The sequence below is a fragment of the Lycorma delicatula genome, chromosome 2 (genome assembly GCF_047948215.1).
Source record: "Lycorma delicatula isolate Av1 chromosome 2, ASM4794821v1, whole genome shotgun sequence".
NCBI lineage: Eukaryota > Metazoa > Arthropoda > Insecta > Hemiptera > Fulgoridae > Lycorma > Lycorma delicatula.
The window spans coordinates 231,281,494-231,304,516 of NC_134456.1; the positions used below are offsets into that span (position 1 = coordinate 231,281,494).

Consider the following 23,023-nt stretch of genomic DNA (forward strand, 5'->3'; position numbering starts at 1 on the left):
TGATATCCCCCCTCATCACTAAGTACTAACAGTTTAAAAAACATGCATTTCTTTTGCTCCACTCTGTATATAATTTTTTATACAAGTTACTGGGACATAATGATATTAAGACTTTTTAATATCTTTTTTAACAAAAAACTTACCATAAATGCTTTAACAGTTGGTGAGAGAAACAACATCCAACGAACCATAAATGGATATGGTAAATAAAGAACAAAAAATATTAATCCTCCAGATGCAGCAGCAATATTAGCTCTTGAAAAGAATACAGATATTAAAAATGACTGTGAAATTGTAGCTATACAATAGACTGTCATAAAACAGTAAATAAGAGTTGGTTCTGCATTCCTCAATATGCTGCCATACTGGAAACAAACAAAAATTGACGAATTAAACTATTTTGTTTTACAAACATAAAATTAAAGTACAAAAAACATATAAATAAATAAAAGTAGACCCGCTGTATAACAATTCATTACTTACAAACTCACACCATGCTAAGACTATGAAACAAATAGATAAATCTGAAAACTGCATGTTTTTAATTTCTACAACATAATAAAACCATCCAATATAAATATAAATATACCCAATAGAAATAATTAAACTTCAAAGATGAAAATAAAAAGAAGAATTAGACCTGAATTATTTTAATTTTCATCTAAAAACTCAACATAACCTAAATGTTCCAAGTTTTTAAAGAAAACAAGAAATATATGATATCAAATCACCTACTAATTGTTCTATTTGGTCATGACTAAGAGCAGGCACACCATTTTAAAATTAAGATATTAAAGACATTAAATAATCATTTCCACAAAAATAAAATGTATTCAAATTACAAAAAATAACTGCCAACACATAGCCACATTGTATGTTATGTATGTGTGCAGTTAAAAAAATAATCATAAGATATAAGAAAAACCAGTAAGGACATTAACAACAATACCTTAAATTAATTACATTATATATATATATATATATACAAATATATGTATAAATATTTAAATGAAATTTACTGATTAAAAGACTTTTTGTACTTCTTTATAATATGTTTCACATATAGTATATTTAGGTTTATCTTGTTAATTTTTATATTGTGTAAAAATTTGTACAATTTATAAGATTTTAACAAACCACATTTTATGTAACTAGAAAATTACCAAAAAAAATTTCAAACATAAATTTCATTTAGACACTGCACAATTACTACAAACACAATTAATTAACTGCACACTGTAATTTCATTTAAACACTTGTACTTAGCAATGGTAAAAATTGTTTAACCATCTATACTGTGGAACTGTCTGTAACAGTTAACACTTTCAGGTCAATTAATGCTACAAAACCTTCAATTTACCCACATAATAGTTTATAATACAAAGGCTTCATGGGTTGTATCTTAGTATACAAATGCTTTTATGAAACAGTAATGGGAATCCTATACGAATCAGAACCCAGGCAAGAATAATTTTTTTCTGAACTGCTTCAATCCTTTCCATATATATCATTTTTATAGATTTTGATCATGTTATTGCAAAGAATATTCTATAATTATTATCATATTTTTAATTAAAATCTTTATTTTTGAATTCTTTGAAAACTACTTTAACAATCCTTTTTTTTAACGTATGCAAGATTAAGCCATGCCAGACTAAGATTCAAACCTCCAGAAGAAGCCTGTAACCCTAATAGTCCACCCACAGAGATCAGAAAAATTCAAATGGTACTGACATTGTTTAAGTACAAAAATTTAATTAATTTGTTTACTGTTTTATAAACTAATATTTGAAAAAAAAATGGTAAGTACTTTTCTAAATGACTTAAATTTTCCAAATGAGAATGAACTCTTTGGTTCACTACAAAATAGTTTATAAATAAAGAATTTATTCAGATGAACGAATTAATGATGCATTAAAAATAAAAACATTACAGCAATGATGATTCATTTTATGTTAAAATGACCATATGGATGGATAAAATAAGTTCAATACAGAAGCTGAAAATGTTAAAATTCAAATTCAATCCAAACAATACATTTGACAGACAAGTAGTATTTAAGCAGTAAATGACATGAATTATGGCTATAAAATTTAAAAATAAAAATGGAAATTACAATGTATAGGGGTAATGCATTTCTACGATACTGAACAGCAATAAAAATGTATTAAGATCTTTTTTTTTTTTCTTTTTTTTTTTTTGTCTTCAGTCATTTGACTGGTTTGATGCAGCTCTCCAAGATTCCCTATCTAGTGCTAGTCGTTTCATTTCAGTATACCCTCTACATCCTACATCCCCAACAATTTGTTTTACATACTCCAAACGTGGCCTGCCTACACAATTTTTCCCTTCTACCTGTCCTTCCAATATTAAGGCGACTATTCCAGGATGCCTTAGTATGTGGCCTATAAGTCTGTCTCTTCTTTTAACTATATTTTTCCAAATGCTTCTTTCTTCATCTATTTGCCGCAATACCTATTAAGATCTTAACAATTTCAAAATATATTATTATTTCTAAATAATCACTAATTAATGTAAGTGAAAAGTTAATAAATAAATTAAATAAACTAAACATTTAACTTACAGTAAGAATTACAGTCAGGAGAAATATTGTAAGCAACATAGGTATTAAACTATCAATAAACCATCCAACCCAATGTATTCCATTTCCAAGACCCATTACATGCATTGTTTCTTTTAATCGTTGTTCTTTCTCGTAAACAATTGATTTAACAATCATTGCACAAGTATAAACCCATGAAAGAACCATAAATAATGGAAAAGTTCGTGAAATAGCCATTACAAACCTGAAATAAGAAATATAAATAACTTATAAAATCACTTGTTAAATACTCATAACCAGAATAACAATGTCAACCACAAAATTCTTCCAGTGATCAGTGATATGTGATGTGGTAGGTGTGTGAGGTGTATATTGGTGTGTGTATTGGTGTGTATTGTTGTGTATTGGTGTGTGATTGGTGTGTATATTGGTGTGTGATTGGTGTGTGATTGGTGTGTGATTGGTGTGTGTATTGGTGTGTGATTGGTGTGTGTATTGGTGTGTGATTGGTGTGTGATTAGTGTGTGATTGGTGTGTGATGTGTGTGTGTGTGGGTGTGGGTGATGTGGGTGTGGGTGATGTGTGTGTGGGTGTGAAGTGATGGGTGTGTTGTGTGATGGGTGTTGGGTGATGTGTGTGTTGTGTTGTGTGATGGGTGTTGGGTGATGGGTGTGTTGTGGTGTCTGATGGGTGTTGGGTGATGGGTGTTGGTGATGGGTGATGGGTGATGGGGTGATGGGTGATGGGTGATGGGGTGTTGGGTGATGTGTGTTGGGTGATGGGGTGTTGGGTGATGTGTTGTGTGATGTGTGTTGGGTGTTGTGTGTTGGGTGATGTGTGTTGCATGTTAGGTGATGTGTGTTGTGTGTTGAGTGATGTGTGTTGTGTGTTGAGTGATGTGTGTTGTGTGATGGGTGTTGGGTGATGTGTGTTGTGTGATGGGTGTTGGGTGATGGGTGATGGGTGCTGGGTGATGGGTGTTGGGTGATGGGGTGTTGGGTGATGGGTGTTGGGTGATGGGTGATGGGTGATGGGTGATGGGTGATGGGTGATGGGTGATGGGGTGTTGAGTGATGGGTGATGGGGTGATGGGTGATGGGGTTTTGGGTGATGTATGTTGGGTGATGTGTTGTGTGATGTGTGTTGTGTTGGGTGATGTGTGTTGTGTGTTAGGTGATGTGTGTTGTGTGCTGGGTGATGTGTGTTGTGTGTTGGGTGATGTGGTGATGTGTGTTGATGTGATGTGGTTTTGATGTGATGTGTGATGTGTGTTGTGTGTTGATGTGATGTGGTGATTGTGTTTGTGTTGATGTGTTGTGTGTTGATGTGATGTGGTGATGTGTGTTGTGTGCTGATGTGATTTGGTGATGTGTGTTGTGTGTTGATGTGATGTGGTGATGTGTGTTGTGTGTTGATGTGATGTGGTGATTGTGTTGTGTGTTGTGTGTTGATGTGATGTGGTGATGTGTGTTGTGTGTTGATGTGATGTGGTGATGTGTGTTGTGTGTTGATGTGATGTGGTGTTGATGTCATGTGTGTTGATGTGATGTGTGTTGATGTCATGTGGTGATGTGTGTTGATGTGATGTGGTGTTGATGTGATGTGGTGTTGATGTGATGTGGTGTTGATGTGATGTGATGTTATGTGGTGATGTGTGTGATGTGGTGTTGATGTGATGTTATGTTGTGTGATGTGTGAAGTGTGTGTGTGTGTGTGTGTATGTGCGTGTGTGTGATGTGTGTGTGGTGTATGTGATGTGATGTGTGTGTGTGTATGATGTGTGTGTGTTATGTGTGTATGTGTATGTGTGTGGGTGTGGGTGTGGGTGTGGGTGTGTGTGTGTGTGTGTGTGTGTGTGTGTGTTTATAAAAAATAATATAAAAAAATTATTTCTATAAACAGTAAATAAAGTAAGGTATAGATATACTTTTTTCTGAAAATCACAATTTAAATTAAAAAAACACAAATCACTGAATACAACTGCAATAAAGAACAGAATGTTCCATTACTTATTTGTAAAATAGTCATCAATTTATTTTGCCTTGCTGTTTTAAAATGTGAATTCAAAAGTAAAGTTTCTAAAATAATTTAATCTATTTACAGTATTATCCAGTAAGTCATGCAGACTGAAAACATAATCCCTAAACTCACTAAGAGCTTCTAATGTGGTAGCTGTCATCAGTTGTGGCACAGTATAATTCTTCTTCTTCTTCTTCTTCTTCTACTTCTACTTCATCATCATAATCATCATCACTTTCTTCATTTCCTGCCTCTTGTATCATTTCTTGCATTGTTTTCTCCTTGCATGTAAGTACATCATCATCAATTCATGTGTACTTCGGAAACTGTCATATATCAACATCCTCTTTGACTTCATTTTCGACATAGGCACTATCAGTTGCCAGTTCTTCTTCTTCTTTTGGCCACATTACTCCGACTTTACTTAAACAGTTTTCTATAACTTTGGGGGTGACTGCATCCCACGCTGTAATGATGAAATGCATTGCATCCAAAATGGTTACATTGGGAATAAGTAAACCTTGATCCGTAGCACGTAAATAAAGTTGAGCCAGTCTCAACTTTATTTCAGTCAAAGAGGACTAGTGATCTTGCCTTCCTATGACTAGAAGCTTAATTTTCTCAGTACTGTCTGCATTAATACAAACTAAAACCAAAAGTGTTTCTTTACTTTTTATGCCACTGTGACATTTTCTTTTTTGTAAATCAAGGATTTATTTGGCATCACCTTGAAAAACAGACTGAACTCATCTGTATTAAAAACATTTAGAGGGCTGTATTCCTTAAGCAGAGTATTATTTTTACATGGTGCAGTAGCTTCTTTGTTCACTGACTCTCATTCACCACAGATCTAACAACATACAATTCTCTGCAGTAATTTGAATTTGTCGATCCAACCACTAGACGTGTGAAACTGGCAATTTGGAGTTCCTTGACTATTTTTCAGTGCTTTTTCCTTTAACAGTGTCCCATTTATTGGCAGGGTAAGCTAAAGGCTTGCTGAAACCATTTCAATAATACAATTTCTAACTGTTCATATTTACTAGATTTTATCTTATTTCTTTTTGATCTACCTTTTACAGCACTTTCCAGAATCTCTTTTCATTTTTTTAAAATTGTTCTTAATGTCGAATTAGGAATGTTAAGATCTTTAGTGATTTGAGTTTAGTTTTTACTAATTTTTATCATGTCTTTAAAATTTTTAATTTATCATTGGCTGATAACACTTTAATTTTTATACCACTCATGTTGCTCTAAACATACTGATGCTAAAAAAAATACAACTATAACTAAAAAATACAATCTATAGCTGATGAAAAAAATAATACAATCTATAACTGATGAAAAAAAAATACATTTACGAAAGAAAAACAAACAATTGAAACAGTTCTTACTCAGCCAAACAACAAGAGGATCACACATCACACCAGCTAGAATTCACATACAGCACTGAGCTGAATTCTGTGATTCATATCTGCTGTAATGGTGAATGGTCATCTGATTGTTTGTTCAGGGAGAAATTTACAGTAAACCTCTGGTGAGTCACATTATCTTATTTTCATGAAATAATTGCTAAAGATTCTTATGTAACGGTTAAATTTTAATACATCGGATACAAAACAGACTGTATTAGGCAGGATTGAGTGCATATTACGTGGAAATATATATACCCATGTTTTGCCTTATTGGTCTAGGGACTTAGTAAAAATGATGTTTTAAGCAGAAAATCATTTTATCAGTTAATGTATTAACCAGAGTTTACTGTATTTTATCTTGAAATTTTGAGTACTGATGTAAAATTAAAAATTGTAATCAATAAAATTCTAAATTATCCCCAAAAAGTTTTCCTAGGTTTGTTAAGTCAGGGTGAAACCTAGGTTTTAGCAATATATTTTTCTTCTTTTTTCTAAGCTAAAACTTAATGTAAATAAATAAAAAATAGAATAAATAAAGCTTCATTCTTTACTATAAACAAAGAAAAACAAATCAAGCAAGCAAAGCAAAAGCAATTTTGAAAATTTTGATAGTTCTTTATTATTTTTATCATATGGGAGTAAAGTGAAAGAAAACAAAGGACTTAAAAAGAGATAAAAAATATTCGTTAAAATCTTAATATCAAAAAAATTAAAAAAACATGACTATATTTTTTAGTCAGAATGTTACAACAAATATTCCCATATAAATAAGTATGTCGTACTTACTGATCATCAATGTAACATGGATATGGAAATTGTTGTAGATAAATACCAGGAAGTTCAGAACTATTCAGCCCAGTTTGTTCTATTATAATGTAATGTTCTAGAAGATCCTGCAGGTATGCAAAACCAAATGTAATGTATTTTAAATCAATCAAAGGCCTCATTCGTGGTCCTGGCATCCGTGAAGCATCATGAATAAACTGAGTATTATCAACACGCTCTGAATTCATCCTTTAAAAAAAAGTACAACATTACTAAATATAAAATTAATTGTAGATGAAAAACAAATGAAAAATTAACTAATTTTTTTACCTAAAATTCAAACAAGTGTACAAATGTTAACTCATACAAACAAAACATTAACCAAACTGTAGAAGATCAAGGAATTGTTTATAAAAAATGCTATAATACTGCATTACAGAAAACTTATTGTCCATTTATTCTTCTATATTTGCATTTCTTTATGTGTGTGTGTGTGTATATATATATATATATATATATACAGTCAAACTCCGATATAACGAACATCTAAATTGTGAATTTTTACATTTAGCGAAACTTGTTGAAGAACTGTGAAAACACAGCATTATTACATTATAAACTGTCTCTACTTAACTAGTCAAATTTATAAGTAAGTTTTTTGTTATAAACACTGCATTTCATTGTGTATAACAAATGAAAATGACAAAAAAATAAGTACTGTGTTGTATTTATGTAGGTTTACATTATATTTTGATAATTAGTGTGCTGTATGAAAGACAGGAAGTTGCTGGTATGTTGGCAACTAAAACTGTTTCACATTCCTTTCTTACCTTTGTCTTATGCTACTGCAAAAGTAAGCCTAATGCATAAGTGAATTGCTAACAGTCTTAATCCTCTTACTGTACAATACAGATCCAGTGGTTTTGTTTTGTTCCAGTAGTGTTTTTGAGTGATTTTGTTTTTCTTACTGTACGTACAGCAATACATTGCATTTTTTATTGTTCTAAGTACCATATTTCCCCATGTTGTTTTTTCAATGTACTGTACTGTACTGTTCAGTACTATACCATGCATTGCTGTAACTTGGATTTTCTGTGTATTGGTGTATACCGTGTATTGGTGTTATCATGTATGTAATTTGTTAAAAATGTCCAAAAGAAAGTGAGTGTCAAACAAAAAATACAGATAATCAATGAAGTTGAAAAAGAGGTAAGAAAAAGGACATAATAATTCTTTTTGGTATACCCGAATTCTCTTTCCACAATGTAAAATACAAAGATTCTATTAAAATACAAGCAGAAAATTTAGACAATAATAGAAAGAGATTTAAGTCTTGTATTTATGATGATACTGATGAGGCTATAATTAAGCGGTTAATTGTAGTTCGTAAAAAATATTTATCAGCATCTAGAATCATTATTAAAGTAAAGGCTTTACAATTTGCCAAAACATTAAACTGTCCTGATTTTCAAGCTAGCACTGGTTGGCTTGACAAGTTTAAATTACAGCATTCTCTTGCACAAAAGGTTTTATGTGGCAAGTGCTGATGTAAAAGAAGAAGAATGTATAACATAGATGGAAAAGATCTTACCTAACCTGCTGCATGAATACAATGAAATGATATTTTTAATGCCGATGAGACCGGGATATTTTTTAAATGCCTTCCAAACAAACTTTAGCTTTTAATAATGAAAAATGTTTTGGTGGAAAATACAACAAAGAGAAGGTTACTGTAATGGTAGCTGCCAACATTACCAGTACTAAGAAGCTCAAACTTGAAATCAGTAAGTCTCCGCGACCTTGTTTTAAAAACAACAGTAGAAGGTAATCATTAGACAGATTATGATTACAAGAGAAAAGCTTGGATGACAACTGAAATTTATACAAAATAGTTTAAAAAAACTTGATGATGAGATGTTAAGATGTAAACGTAAAATTCTTTGATTTCTTGATAACTGCCCGCCCTGTAAATATAAACATGAAATCTGTGACTGTTACTTACTTTCCACCAGGTACGACTTCAAAACTGCAACCGATGGAACAGGGTATGATTAAAAATTTTAAAGTTCACTACAGAAAACTATTCTAATTATGCTTTTTAAAGCTATCTATGACAATGTTCCGGTTAAAAATCTAATAACTTTAAAAAAATGTAATGGTGAATCTAAAGCAAGATCTCATGATGCAACAATTACAAAATTTTTAAAAAATCCAGGTTAAGTAAGAATGAGACAGTAACAGCCACTGATAACAATAAATTTACAACTGAACTGTAAATAAATTCCATAATTTCTTACCAATAACTGGGAGCAACAAGGAATTAGATCTACAGTTAGATGAATACCAAAATATCGATGATGGAATAGTGGTAGCAGAATGTCCTAATGATGAGGAAATAATCAGAAATGTAGTTACAAAAATCTAGTAGACCCACAAATTGAAGATGACGCAGATGAAACGAATGGCATAATAACCGTTAAGCCTACAAACGATGAGTTATTGTGATTATTCAATATGATAAGAAATGGCCTTCATTCATTTGAAAATGAACCTGATATTATGTTTAATTGCTTGAATAATTTAGAATCTTTTTTTGAAAATAAAATTATCTTCGGAAACAAAACAGTTCAAACAAAAATTACAAACATAAAGAACAGGGTTTTTCCCCAATTTATTGGTTTTCACCCCAGATTTCTCAAAAATTACTGCAGATACGGTTCTGATACATATTTTACAAGATTTTTCAGGTCAAAAATCATAAGAAATTGCTAATTCTGCCTCTTAATTAACATCCTAAAAATGTCAGTATGACCTCATTTCACTGGAGCAGCTAAAGTCCAAGCAAAATTTTTCGTAACTTGCAAATGACGCATTTTAGGACATATGTTTTATTATGTACTTTTTCCATTATTTTTATAAATAGAATAGGTTATGAAAGTTCTGAGAGAACTTCGTGGTACATTCTGTATAAGTAAATAGTTGTACTTCTGTTTATTAATTTAATGTAAAAGTCAAAATGATATACGTAGTTGTTTCATTCATATAAATCTGAATTTTTTTTACCTTATTTTTAATCATCCCACCTTTTTATCGCAAACTTCATACTTCTTAACTTCAAGTTTATTAATTTTATTTAATAGTAAAAATTATACTAATTACTATATCAACTACTGCATAATGTTATACTAAAATAATGTAGCATAATTATAATTTATTATTTATTTAGTATAATTTATAGCATTATAATATTACAAAGATAAATATTTTAACATATTTTTAATGTAGTCAATGAAATGAAATTTTAAAAAACCACTACCACCCTTATCAACTTATATTTTAAAATCACCTTTCTAATTTTTCTCTTATAGATTTTTTAATAACTTTTCTAAAATATTGCTTCTAAAAGCTATTTATTGTACTGCTCTTTTAAATGTCTTTAGATTCTGTAAAAATTTAAATCATCTTTACTTCCATTCTGAGGTTCCAACCATTCCTTTTAAAATTTGGACTGTACCATTGTGAAGTAATTATGTTCCAACCGACAATATTTACAAAATAGATACATGTACATAAATAGTCACCAAAATACCTTATTTTATATGTAACATATGGTGACAAAGTGTCATTAACTTGGTCTTCAAAAACAATCACTGCTAGAAGCGTGTTGGATTCTAAAAGTTCCATTCCAGCTTCAACGGCATCTTGTTCAGTTGGATATGAATGTATCTTATCTAAATCAAAACACTAAAAGAAAAATATAACTGTTAATTTGCTTCAAAAGTAGTAAAGAAAGGTTTAACAAAACAATATACATATCAATAAATTAAGTGAACACAACAGAATTATCCATACAACATGAAAATAACTATTAAAAAAGTAAATTTAAAAAAAAACTAAAAATCTGTTTCAAATTATAAACCGGTTAGAAAGTTCCTTGGATTGTAATTTCTGGAGCATATAATTAATGAGATAGAGGAGAAAGAATTATGATGTGCATTTTCTAAAATGTCAACTCTGACAACAAAGCAGGATTTCTAGCATAGCGCTCATTAAACATTTTTTGAAAATCATTTAGTTGAAGCTGACTTAATGGCAAACAATTTGGTATTATGCAACTCAAGGCAGGAGCTGCATAATACCTAACTGTTTGCCATTAATACCCAGTTGGTACACTAGAAATCCTTCTAATTGTAACTTTTTTTTAAGCAAAAAATAAGTGCTACTGAAATTCATGTATTTAGCAGAAGAAGTGAACGTGAACGACTATTGACAATTTTTTGATTTCAGAATTTTCTGTTCATTTTCTTAACACTTTCTACTCACTAATTTATAACAATAAGACAGAAAGTTAGTTAAAAAAGGTTATGTGCAAGATGAATGCTGAAAAAGTTAAGACACACAAAAACAGAAATGTTTGACTTAAACTAAAATTTATTGGCAGAATTTAAAATTGAAGGGGATGGGCTATTTGACCACAGTATCAGTGGAGGAGAAACTTAGATTTATTACACAGATATACAGACAAAACAATGTACAATGTAATGGCGACATTTGTCATCTCCAAAAGTAAGGGAACTTTAAGCAAGCACCTAAAATATACCACAAAAATCATGGCCACTGTTTTCTGAGATAAGGAAGAGATCTTGGATTGCTATTCTGAATCACAGAACAACAATTAATGTAATACCCTGCTGAAAGTTAAATGTACCATTAAAAAAAAAATACATAACTTGTCACCCAGTGGAATCATAATTTTGCTTGACTTCACATTGCAGCTTAAAGTGTTCAACTGCTAGAAAAAATCTGGCTGGGAAATTTTTGAATACTCATCCCATAGCCCTGATTTCACACCAAATAATTACAACCTACTCAAGCAGTTAAAGAAATAGTTCAGAAAACAGCAATTCAAAAATTATTGCAAACTGAAAAAAGTGGCATTACTGGTTCAAGATAAAACCAACAGACTTTTACAACAATGTTATAAGGAAGGAGTTGAAATAATACAATGTGAGTCGATAACAGTTACACAAGCCTGCAAAATTTGGATTGTGGAATGTTTTTTTTACTTTTGATAATTGATTTTTATGTATTTTTTAGTGCTGAATTCGAATACAAACTTCATTTTTTTCCATCGTGTAAGGATTTTTTGCAAATCACAAATTTCAAAATTTGTAAAAAGTTGAAAAACTGCAAAATGTGTTACAATAAAATAGATACAAAACATTTTTTTAATAATAAATTAATATAATATTTTCACAGTTGAGAGGTCTGAAGATATGGGCAGGGGAGGTTTGGATTTTAGATAACAAGACTGGGGGAAGAGCTTGGCCAACAGGTTGTGACAAGACTTAACAAGATGTAACATGTTTATTGGCAGCTATCCATGCACTCATATACATCATGCAACTACTATCAGTGCTATTTCAATGATCAGCGTGCGTAAATCGAGTTTTTTTTCATCCTCTGTGATCAAATGTGTTTTTATCGGTGGAAAATATACGTTCAGCCCATAAAGCACAAAGCAAACTTTCCGTTTTCAAAATGGCATCAAGAGGCTGCAAAAATTCTGCAGATTCTTTTTTTTCATTTATGGTGAGTTACTGGTGCAAAAACAAAAAATAAATATAACAAGTTTCATTCAACAAGTGTACCTCACGTATTTCAGAGTGAAAATAGGAGATTAAGAGAAAACTTGGGCACCCCATAACGTTTGCTGCACATGTGTTGAAAGACTTAGATGGTGATCAAAGAGTGAACAAGAAGGATTCAGATTTGGAGTTCCAATCATATGGCAAGACCCACAAAATCACAGCAATGATTTTTACTTTTGTTCAACTGGTGTTCACAGTTTCAATTTGAACAATAAAAAAAGAATCATCTATCCAAATATGTCATCTGCTTTACACTTGGTTCCTCATGGTCCATACTTATCAGTGTCAATTCCACCAGAAAATTTACCTGAAGTAGATGGTTCCACATGTGATTTAAATGAAGATAACATCAAGGAGTACGAACCCAGAGATAGCTATCCACCAGAGCTTTATTCACAGTCTGAATTACCCGATTTGGTTCAAGATTTACATCTGACCAAAAAAAATTCAGAATTCCTTCATTCGAGGCTTAAAGAGAAGAACCTGCTAGCAGCTGGCACCTCATTTTCCTGGCTCAGATACAGAGAAAAAGATTTTCTTCCATATTTTTCAGAAGAAGAAGAATTAGTCTTCTGGACTGATGTACATGTACTTTTGACTCAATTTAAAAATTCTGTTCGAAAGTACTGATTGGAGACTATTCATAGATTTGTCCAAAAGAAGCCTAAGAAGTTGTCCTTCACAATGTGAGTACATATCTGTCAAACCAGTCGGATATTCTGACCATTTAAAAGAGGTTTATGATAATTTGGATCATCCCATGGGAAAAATGCCTGTGATGGTGTGGGAGGAACAACAAAGCGAAAAATGGCAAAGGCAAGCTTGCAAAGGTCATTAAACAGTCAGATACTAAACGTTGATGAAATGTACCTCATTTTATAATCGCAAGCTGAAAAACATGAAGTATTTTTTTAATAAATAAGATGAGATAGCTAAGATTTCATAAACTCTAAAAAACCATTTTGACTGCTGTGAAAGAGTTGTTGGTACTGGAAGCTACCACAAGCATATTCCGGTATCAGAAGGAATTGTAAGATGTTACTTTACTTCAGACTCCAAGGACTATGAAGACCACCCTGTGTCAAGTATTGTACCACTTTAACTTAAGGAAGAAGACTCTAATGCTTAGGTGTATGATGATCAGTGGTGGATAGGAGAAGTAGTAGATATTAGTTTTGAAAATGACCAATGTGCAGGTTCAATTTTTCCACCCAGCTGGACCACATACATCATTTCAAAAGTCTCAACAAGACAAAGTTTGGGTACTGATCTGCAAAGTCCTGAGAAAGTCGACATCACTTGAACTAACTATAATGAAGGGTCTTCTTATACAATTTCAAGAGAATTATCAGAAAAGATATCATAGCTGTTGGTTAATTGTACTAAATAACAAACTTTCATTGCTACAAAAACAGGCTATTTTATTGAAGAATAATTAAAATTTTGCTACAATTTATTTTTTCTTTGATAGCGTTTACAAAAATAAACCAATATAAAAATAAATTTTAGAAAAACAATGTAGGCCACTCATTGAAATCTCAGTTTGGGTAAGGCTTAGCATTTTTCAATCAAAATTGTATTAGGTTACTGGTATTGGTTAAGTTATCATTAAACTATCATTTATAATTTAGAAAAAAACTATTTTTAAAATATTGAAAACGTCAACTTCAACAACATAGGAGCTAAATTTTTAAAAAATATAAAAAATTATAAGTGTAAAGAAGACAAGAAACCTCCTTGTAGCTCTTATTTAGCAAGTCAAAATGGTATCACTTTTAACAGGTGTTTCATAATTTTTGAGAGGTTATAACTTTTTTATTAGTACAATACACATGAAACTTTTTTATTTGCCATAAACATCTATAAAAGTGCTGCAAGTTATGCAAATTTGAGATTTTTATCACCAGCCCCCCCATCAGAGTTATTTGAAGCCAAAATTTGAATTTTTAAAAAAGAATTAGTTTTTAAATATTCATAAAAATTTAGGGATAAGTATATCACTAATATTATTTATGGTAAAACTACTAACATATATCCACATATAAAAAAAAATAATTCAAACTGTTTACGGCATCCCTACCATTTGTCATGTTCAACTTTATTGGTAATTTTCTCATAGAAAGAAGAGAGATAGGCCATAACAAAAATGGCCGCCACAGGTAAACTGCTTAAATAAAAAATTGTTAAAAGTAGTTTTAAGGTCCTGAGACATGTAGGAAACAAGTGGGTAAGTTTCTTTTTTTTTTTAATTGATCAAGCAACCAGCTTATGTTTTTTTGGGACACTTCAAATGGAATGACCCCAAGACAAATATTTAATGTCTAGGTACAAGTAGCACTAATCAGAATTACCTCCTCTTAGAGTAATTTTGTTTATCAAACAGACAGCTCCCTGCAGTGAAAAGATTGAAGCTTTCACTTACAAAGTTGTATATCAGCTGAATTTTAGTGGGTTTGGTAAATTGATAAACAAGAAAATCAGTGAAGAACCTGATATGGAAACTTTATTTTTTTTAAATAATTATGCAATTTTTGAAACTGACTGATACCTCATTCAGGTCATCTACAACGGTTTGAGAATGACACCTAACATGCAACTAGTGCTACCTGTGTTATATGCTATTAAAAACTGTAACCTATTTTATTACGTCTTTTTGGTACATAGTTAATAAACACCATTTAATTATAAGATCCTTTTTTTTTACTAAATTACAAATAAGAAAATGCATCTATTGCAATTTACTGGTTAACAGGAAGTTAAAAGAAACTGAAATAATGAAACAATCATCCAACTATCTACAATGCTTCTTTATAAAAAATCTTAAAATTGTTTTACTCAATTTTATTTCAGTGTAACACATAGCATTCTACCTATCTATTTCACAGACAATCCGATGCATGAAGGTATTATTCCTTATCCATAAGTAGATATTTAATGTAGATAAAAATATTTAACATATCAAATGCAATTCAAAACAGAAAAAAATTTACATATTTACATAAGTTATTGGTGTGATTTCTACCATAGATAATAAACACAATGAACCATAGCAATGCCTACTTTTGTTAGTTCTGGATGCTCATTCACTATCTTCTGTTTGAACACATATCTTCTTTAACTGTTCTAATTTAATTGTAAATTTTAATTCTTCTAATTTGTACACATTATTGCAAAATCTATGGATAAATCAATTATTTCAAAATTAACTTCAAACTGGACAGTAAAAAAAAAAAAACTTGCAAAGCCTCATCAAAGAAATCCACCACTAGAACAGTCACTAATACCATGTAATGAATGAGAGAATGGTATAGATTTCCGAACTGAACTAAACTAGTAAAATTTTTAAGTGACCTCTAATGGGGATCTACATTGTCAAGAAGCAGAAATGATAAGTAGGTTTCATCAACAGCTGCTTCCCCAGCACTGAATAGAATAGAGAACAGATGAACATATAGTGATATTATACATTGTATAATAACACTATATGTTCAACAGCTATTGTACATGCAGTATTGCTATGCTAACTGCTTTACTGCAATCACTTTATTTTCAATGGCTAATCAGACATTAATATTGGAATAGTTTATTTTTTTGGAGGAAGGCAAAAAACTCAGAGATTCATCAACACCTGAGTAATTTTATTTTTCGTCAAACTGAAAAAACATGGAAATAGTCCAATAACCAAGTATGAATAATTATATAATAACCCACAAACCATGAAACTAAAATAATATGAAGAGTGTAAAAGGCTCCAACCACACATAAGAATTAAGAAATAAGTTTAAAAATTACAACTAACTTAAATCAACACAAATATTAAAATATCATACAAAACATTGAATTAAAACCTACAAAAAGGAATGGAGCAGGGTTCCTCTAATGCACAATAATTGAAAATAAGATATGAGGAGCGTATAGATAGAATATAGTGAGCTCTTCCCCTCACATTAGATATAAACTTCAAATCATCAACAATAAAACATGATTAAAAAACCATCAACTAGTAAGAGATATATTAACGTTTTACTTCAGAGGATGATATGTATGAATGTAAATGAAGTGTAGTCTTGAACAGTCTCAGGTCGACCATTCCTGAGATGTGTAGTTAATTGAAACCCAACCACCAAAGAACACCGGTATCCACAATCTAGTATTCAAACCCGTATAAGAATAACTGCCTTTACTAGGAATTGAACCTTACAACTATTGGATTTGCGAGGATGAGCTCACCACTAGAACAACCCAGTGGGCAACTTAAATCATTGATAACTTAAATTAAATTTACAGTCACAAAACTGGATAGCACACACAAGAGAAGAGAAGAGTATGTTGAACTGTTAAGCAGCAATTCCACTTTGTACAACGTGATAATATTTCTTTAATACAAATTTTTTTCAAACTATTTTTTTTTTTTTCAAAAACATTTTCTGTATTTTTGGAATAGTTTAACTTTCAGACAAGAATATTTTGAACCAGGGTTTGCACTAATAAGGTTCTAATGAATTTAATGTACAAGAATGCTTCAAATCTATAAAGTATAAATAAAAAACTTAAATCATACCTCAAGAAATCCAGATATATTATGTACAATATCTAACAAATTTGCCATTCTCACAGCTCTTTTGTTTTCATTATCATCATCCATGTACCTAAACATATGAAATGTAATAAAAAAAAATATATGTAAAATCTACAAAAACTGTTTTTCACAATATATTATTTACATATATACATATATATAATATACAAGTGTGTCAAGAAGTTCTACTGGGACTTTCATAATCTATTCTACTCAAGAAAAAATTGATTTCTTATGGTTTTTGACCTGAAAAATTGAATAAAATAAGTCCCAAAACCAAATCTGCAGTTGTTTTTGAGAAATATGGGATGAAAACCAATAAATTGGGGTAAAACCACATATATAAACCTTTAAATAGAATTAATTCTAAACAAAAAGGTGTAAAATAATTTGAATAAAACAAAGAAAATTTAGAAAAATTTGAATTTTATTTAGAAACTCTAAATCACAACATTTGTCAGAAAATTACTTATTTAAAGTAAATAAATACAAAATTCTTTTTTTGTGATGAAAAAATTTGTAAAAAACAAAATTTACTATTAAAAATTGCAGCTAAACTTTTTTTTTAAAAAACTGGAAATTGCACAACTGTAAAATAGAAATAAATAAATACATAAAAATTCCATCGATAATAATTTTTATGAATAACACAACTACAATAAATTATTTAAAAAATTATTTCAACATTAGCAATAAAATACAGCTGATTTAACAATGCACTACACAGTATTAGTGTTTAAATCATTCCCTAAGCCACACTAAGTGTATAGAGTACTGTGAACTGTGCTGTCATTAGTGAAAGTTTTCTGTTAACTTTAGTTAAAACATAATTGGTTTGCCATTGAAGTAATGCTATACTTATTTACAACAGAAGATACGCTGATATAGTATTCATTTTGGGTGAGTGTAAAATTAATGCTATAACTGCTGCAGTAGAATATGAAATGCATTTTCCGAAGCGCAGGATTCCAGATCCCAAAACAATTAGAGCACTTTTCATAATCTTCAGTAAACAGGTTCACTACTTTAGTATTCGACTAGCTATGAACAATCTGTCTAATCACAATGCTGTTATTGATGAAATTATTATCAATGTAGTTCAGCAGAGTCCAGGCATTAGTACATGATGTCTTTCTAAGGAAATTGGAGTTTTGCATTCAACGGTTTGGAAGACACTTTAAATTAAAAAAAATATTATCCTTATCATAAACAGCCAGTTCAAGCTTTTTTCGCTGTTTAGTCTTTGGACCATTGTAAGTATCACTTCAGAGAATGTGAATGAGGATGATATGTATGAATGTAAAATGAAGTACTGTAATGAAGTACAGTCACAGGTCGACCATTCCTGAGATGTGTGGTTAATTGAAACCCAACCACCAAAGAACACCAGTATCCACAATGTAGTATTCAGATTCGTATAAAAAGTAACTACTTTTACTAGGATTTGAACCTCAGAACTCTCAACTTTGAAATCAGCTGATTTGTGATGACCAGTTCACCACTAGACTAGCTTAGAGTTCTACAAGTAGTAGAATATAGTAGTTCTGCAAGTGGTAGCGTCTCAGTCTTTCATCCGGAGGTCTCGGGTTCGAATCCCAGTCAGGCATGGCATTTTCACACACGCTACAAATCTACAAATCATTCATCTCATCCTCTGAAGAATGCCTAACGGTGGATCCGCAGGTTAAAAAAAAAGTAGTGGAATATAAATCGACAACTCTATAAGTATGTTTTGTTTATTGACAAGGGAAACGTCACTCAAGATGGCATCAACAACTTATGCAATGAATATACATGGGCAGAAATAAATTCTAATGAAACAGTGGAAGACAATTTACAACACAGATTTAGTGTCAATATATGGTGTGGCCTTCTTCACAATTATATATTTGGACTGTTCATATTACCTGGCTGCTTAAAGTGCTGAGGACTACTTGCACTTTCTTCAAGAATTGCTGCAGCTGCTTGAAGATGTTCCTCTAGCATTGAGGCACAAAGTATACTTCCAGCAAGATCTTCACAATTATGTGTTTAAACCTTTCATATTACCTGGCCACAAATGTTGAGGTCTTGCACTTTCTTCAAGAAGAATTACTGCAGCTGCTTAAAGATGTTTCTCTAGTACTGAGACACAAAGTATACTTTGAGCACGATGGCGCACTTTCCCACTACTCTTGTGCCATTTCCATTCACTTAAATCATTTCCCTAAAAAAAATGATCGGTCATGGAGATCTACATTGCTGGTACCTTTACATTTTTGCATCTGGGGATGGATGAAAAATATTGTATACAAAACAAAAATACAATCTCATCAGGAATTAATTGTCTGCATTATGAATACAGCTGAGCAACTTAAGGACAGCCCCGAAGAACTAAAATGAGCAACAAAAACAGTACAGAAGTGTGCTACAAAATGTCTTTAAAATGGCCAGGTCATTTTTGAACATTTATTATAAACTGGTGTGTACTCATATAATGCACTTTGATTTAGTGTACTGTTTCTAAATAACATTCAAATTTTTCTAACTTTTCTTTGTTTTTTCAACTTATCTTATACTATTTTGTTCAGAATTAAATTCTTTACAAGTTTTGTTTAGAAGTTTCATGTGTTTATTACCCATTTAACAAAGTTATTGTACGTCAAACAAAAAACAGGGTTTTTTATCCCAATTTATTGGTTTTACACTCCATATTTCCTAAAAACCACTGCACATACAGTTCTGGGATATTTTATTCAATTTTTCAGTCAAAAATCATAATAAATTGCTAATTTTGTCCCTTAACTAACATCCTAAAAATTTCAGTACGGCCTCATTTCACCAGGGTAGCTGAAATCTACACAAAATCCATAACTCACAAACAAATCAGTTTAGGACATATGTTTATATGTACTTTTTCCATTATTTTCATGAATAGAATAGGTTATGAATGTCCTCTATTAATGGGAGAACTTTGTGATACACCTGTATAAGGATTTATATACATATAAAATAACAACAAAAACAACCACCAAACACAGTGGTAGTTGATGAAATATTTCAATTTTCAGAAAATTTTATATATATATATATATAAGCATACAGAATTATTCCAACAATAAAAAATAAAACATGCACTACTAGAACTAGTTTATTTTAGATATAATGTATATAAGCAAAAACTGGCAATATATTTTTATACAGTTAGAGCTAAAACTAACTTAAACTACATATAATAAAAGTAGTTCATTATAATCAATTAGACAAAGAATAAACATCAAATTATGAAATATTATCTATCTCCACTGATTTTTACTGTACTAATATATTTCATTTTAATGTTTGTCTCCTCTTCACAATAACCCTTTAACCCAAAAAGATGTAACTTATCACAATAATTAAACATAACTTGTTAAATAGTAGGGCACCATCAATCCACAAGAAAGTGCTCAGGGATATCACAAGCTCAGCAAGATCTTTTCCAGGATAATACACTTATATTCAAAGAGGAATCTTTTAGAATATTTACTTACTTAACCTTTATTTTAAATAGTAAAATGATTACAAAAATAATTCATTAATTTCATGGGTCCAGTATTACATAAAAATATATAAAATATCCTGTGAAACATTACCAAAGTGTTAACTTTGATAAAAACATAAAATGTTATATAACTATTATTTCAACCACAGAAGCAGTTAAACTTGATTTTACTACAAATATGATACTTTTCAAAATGCAACTGTCAAAAAATCAACTCTCTGTTAATGAGTTTACTTACTGGAAGTTTATTAATTAACACTGATAGTAAGATTACAGTAGATCCAAATGTTTACACATGTTTAAATTGTTTTAAAATAAACTTATATTAACTAAACATAAACAGATTAAGTTATACAAAAGTTATGTTATTATCACATATTAGATTATGTGAATATAAAAACCAAGGTAGTACAAATAATTTACATGTATATGAGTATAGTTTAAAATATTAGGTTCCTGTCTTGGATTCTTGGCTAGGTATCCCAAAACAATGTTTCTTTAGAAGCTACTATGGAAAAAAATACATTGTTATAAGATCCAATACAAAGTGCCATCATACATAACTCTTCCCTTAATTACTACTGTCTTGGTTTATATAATTTCAGCAAGACTGGAACCCGGCTGTAATAATACAATATTTGATCAATTTTATGGTTGTTAGTAGGATTCAAGAAAAAAAATTAAAAATGAAGGACAATAATTTTTCCAAACCACTGTTTGCAAAAATAAAATTTCAATCCCTATAAAATGTATAAACTTCAGAGCATGAAAAGTATACAAAAAAAAATGTGTATTTAAATGTATACTAAAACATAAATAATGAATAGCTTTAACTGAAATAACAAGAATTAATTTAACTTATTTTACATACTTAACAACTGCCTCTTGTATTTCTCCAGTATTTATTTCTGAATTTGTTTTAAAGACATCTGCAATTAATGAATTATTAATAAGTTTCTGACCCTCAGTGGACTGCACAAATTTCTAAAAAAAAATTAAAAATAAATAAACACAAAAAGGGATTAACTACCAAATGAAAATTACACAACAGTAAATATAAATGTTTAAGTACTTTTTCAAAAAATGAAAATACATTTTTTTTTTTTTAATTAAATTATTTTTAAAAGTTGCAATTTGTCCAAACATTGCCAGTTTTCTCCATATTTTACTATGAAGAAGCAAGAGTAATAAAACCCTAAATTTTTGCAAAGATGTCCATACCTTTCTGAAGAGCAAATGTAAAACACAACTGACTACTGGACTGGTAGAGCTTCATCTGGCATATTAGGAAATGAAAGATAAATAAGATTTTTTCTCAAAATTAGTCCCTGTACTTTCAAGAAAATAAACAAAGACAAGCAAAAATAACACATGAGCGCCTCAATCTTTTACTTTTAAATGTTTTACAAAAAGCTTTTTGATTTTTTTTTTTGTCTTCAGTCATTTGACTGGTTTGATGCAGCTCTCTCCAAGATTCCCTATCTAGTGCTAATCGTTTCATTTCAGTATACCCTCTACATCCTACATCCCTAACAATTTGTTTTACATATTCCAAACGTAGCCTGCCTACACAATTTTTTCCTTCTACCTGTCCTTCCAATATCAAAGCGACTATTCCAGGATGCCTTAGTATGTGGCCTATAAGTCTGTCTCTTCTTTTAACTATATTTTTCCAAATGCTTCTTTCTTCATCTATTTGTCGCAATACCTCTTCATTTGTCACTTTATCCACCCACCTGATTTTTAACATTCTCCTATAGCACCGCATTTCAAAAGCTTCTAATCTTTTCTTCTCAGATACTTCGATTGTCCAAGTTTCACTTCCACATAAAGCGACACTCCAAACATACACTTTCAAAAATCTTTTCCCGACATTTAAATTAATTTTTGATGTAAACAAATTATATTTCTTACTGAAGGCTCTTTTAGCTTGTGCTATTCGGCATTTTATATCGCTCCTGCTTCGTCCATCTTTAGTAATTCTACTTCCCAAATAACAAAATTCTTCTACCTCCATAATCTTTTCTCCTCCTATTTTCACATTCAGTGGTCCATCTTTGTTATTTCTACCACATTTCATTACTTTTGTTTTGTTCTTGTTTATTTTCACGCGATAGTTCTTGCGTAGGACTTCATCTATGCCGTTCATTGTTTCTTCTAAATCCTTTTTACTCTCGGCTAGAATTACTATATCATCAGCAAATCGTAGCATCTTTATCTTTTCACCTTGTACTGTTACTCTGAATCTAAATTGTTCTTTAACATCATTAATTGCTAGTTCCATGTAAAGATTAAAAAGTAACGGAGATAGGGAACATCCTTGTCGGACTCCCTTTCTTATTACGGCTTCTTTCTTATGTTCTTCAATTGTTACTGTTGCTGTTTGGTTCCTGTACATGTTAGCAATTGTTCTTCTATCTCTGTATTTGAACCCTAATTTTTTTAAAATGCTGAACATTTTATTCCAGTCTACGTTATCGAATGCCTTTTCTAGGTCTAAAACGCCAA

At 30.8% G+C, this 23,023-nt stretch overlaps 1 protein-coding gene across 4 annotated transcripts in view; it reads right to left on the reverse strand.

Annotated features, from left to right (window-relative positions):
* The window catches only part of LOC142319723 (phospholipid-transporting ATPase ABCA1-like), a 240,390-nt gene that overhangs the window by 160,171 nt on the left and 57,196 nt on the right, over window positions 1–23,023 (reverse strand). For all 4 annotated transcript variants that reach the window (XM_075357320.1, XM_075357321.1, XM_075357319.1 and 1 more), the window contains exons 12-17: window positions 21,387–21,499; window positions 16,975–17,062; window positions 10,352–10,506; window positions 6,784–7,011; window positions 2,585–2,807; window positions 144–365 (exon numbers count right to left, since the gene is read on the reverse strand). In XM_075357320.1, coding sequence (XP_075213435.1) covers window positions 144–365; window positions 2,585–2,807; window positions 6,784–7,011; window positions 10,352–10,506; window positions 16,975–17,062; window positions 21,387–21,499 — 1,029 coding nt within the window. The remainder of the gene's footprint in view (window positions 1–143; window positions 366–2,584; window positions 2,808–6,783; window positions 7,012–10,351; window positions 10,507–16,974; window positions 17,063–21,386; window positions 21,500–23,023) is intronic.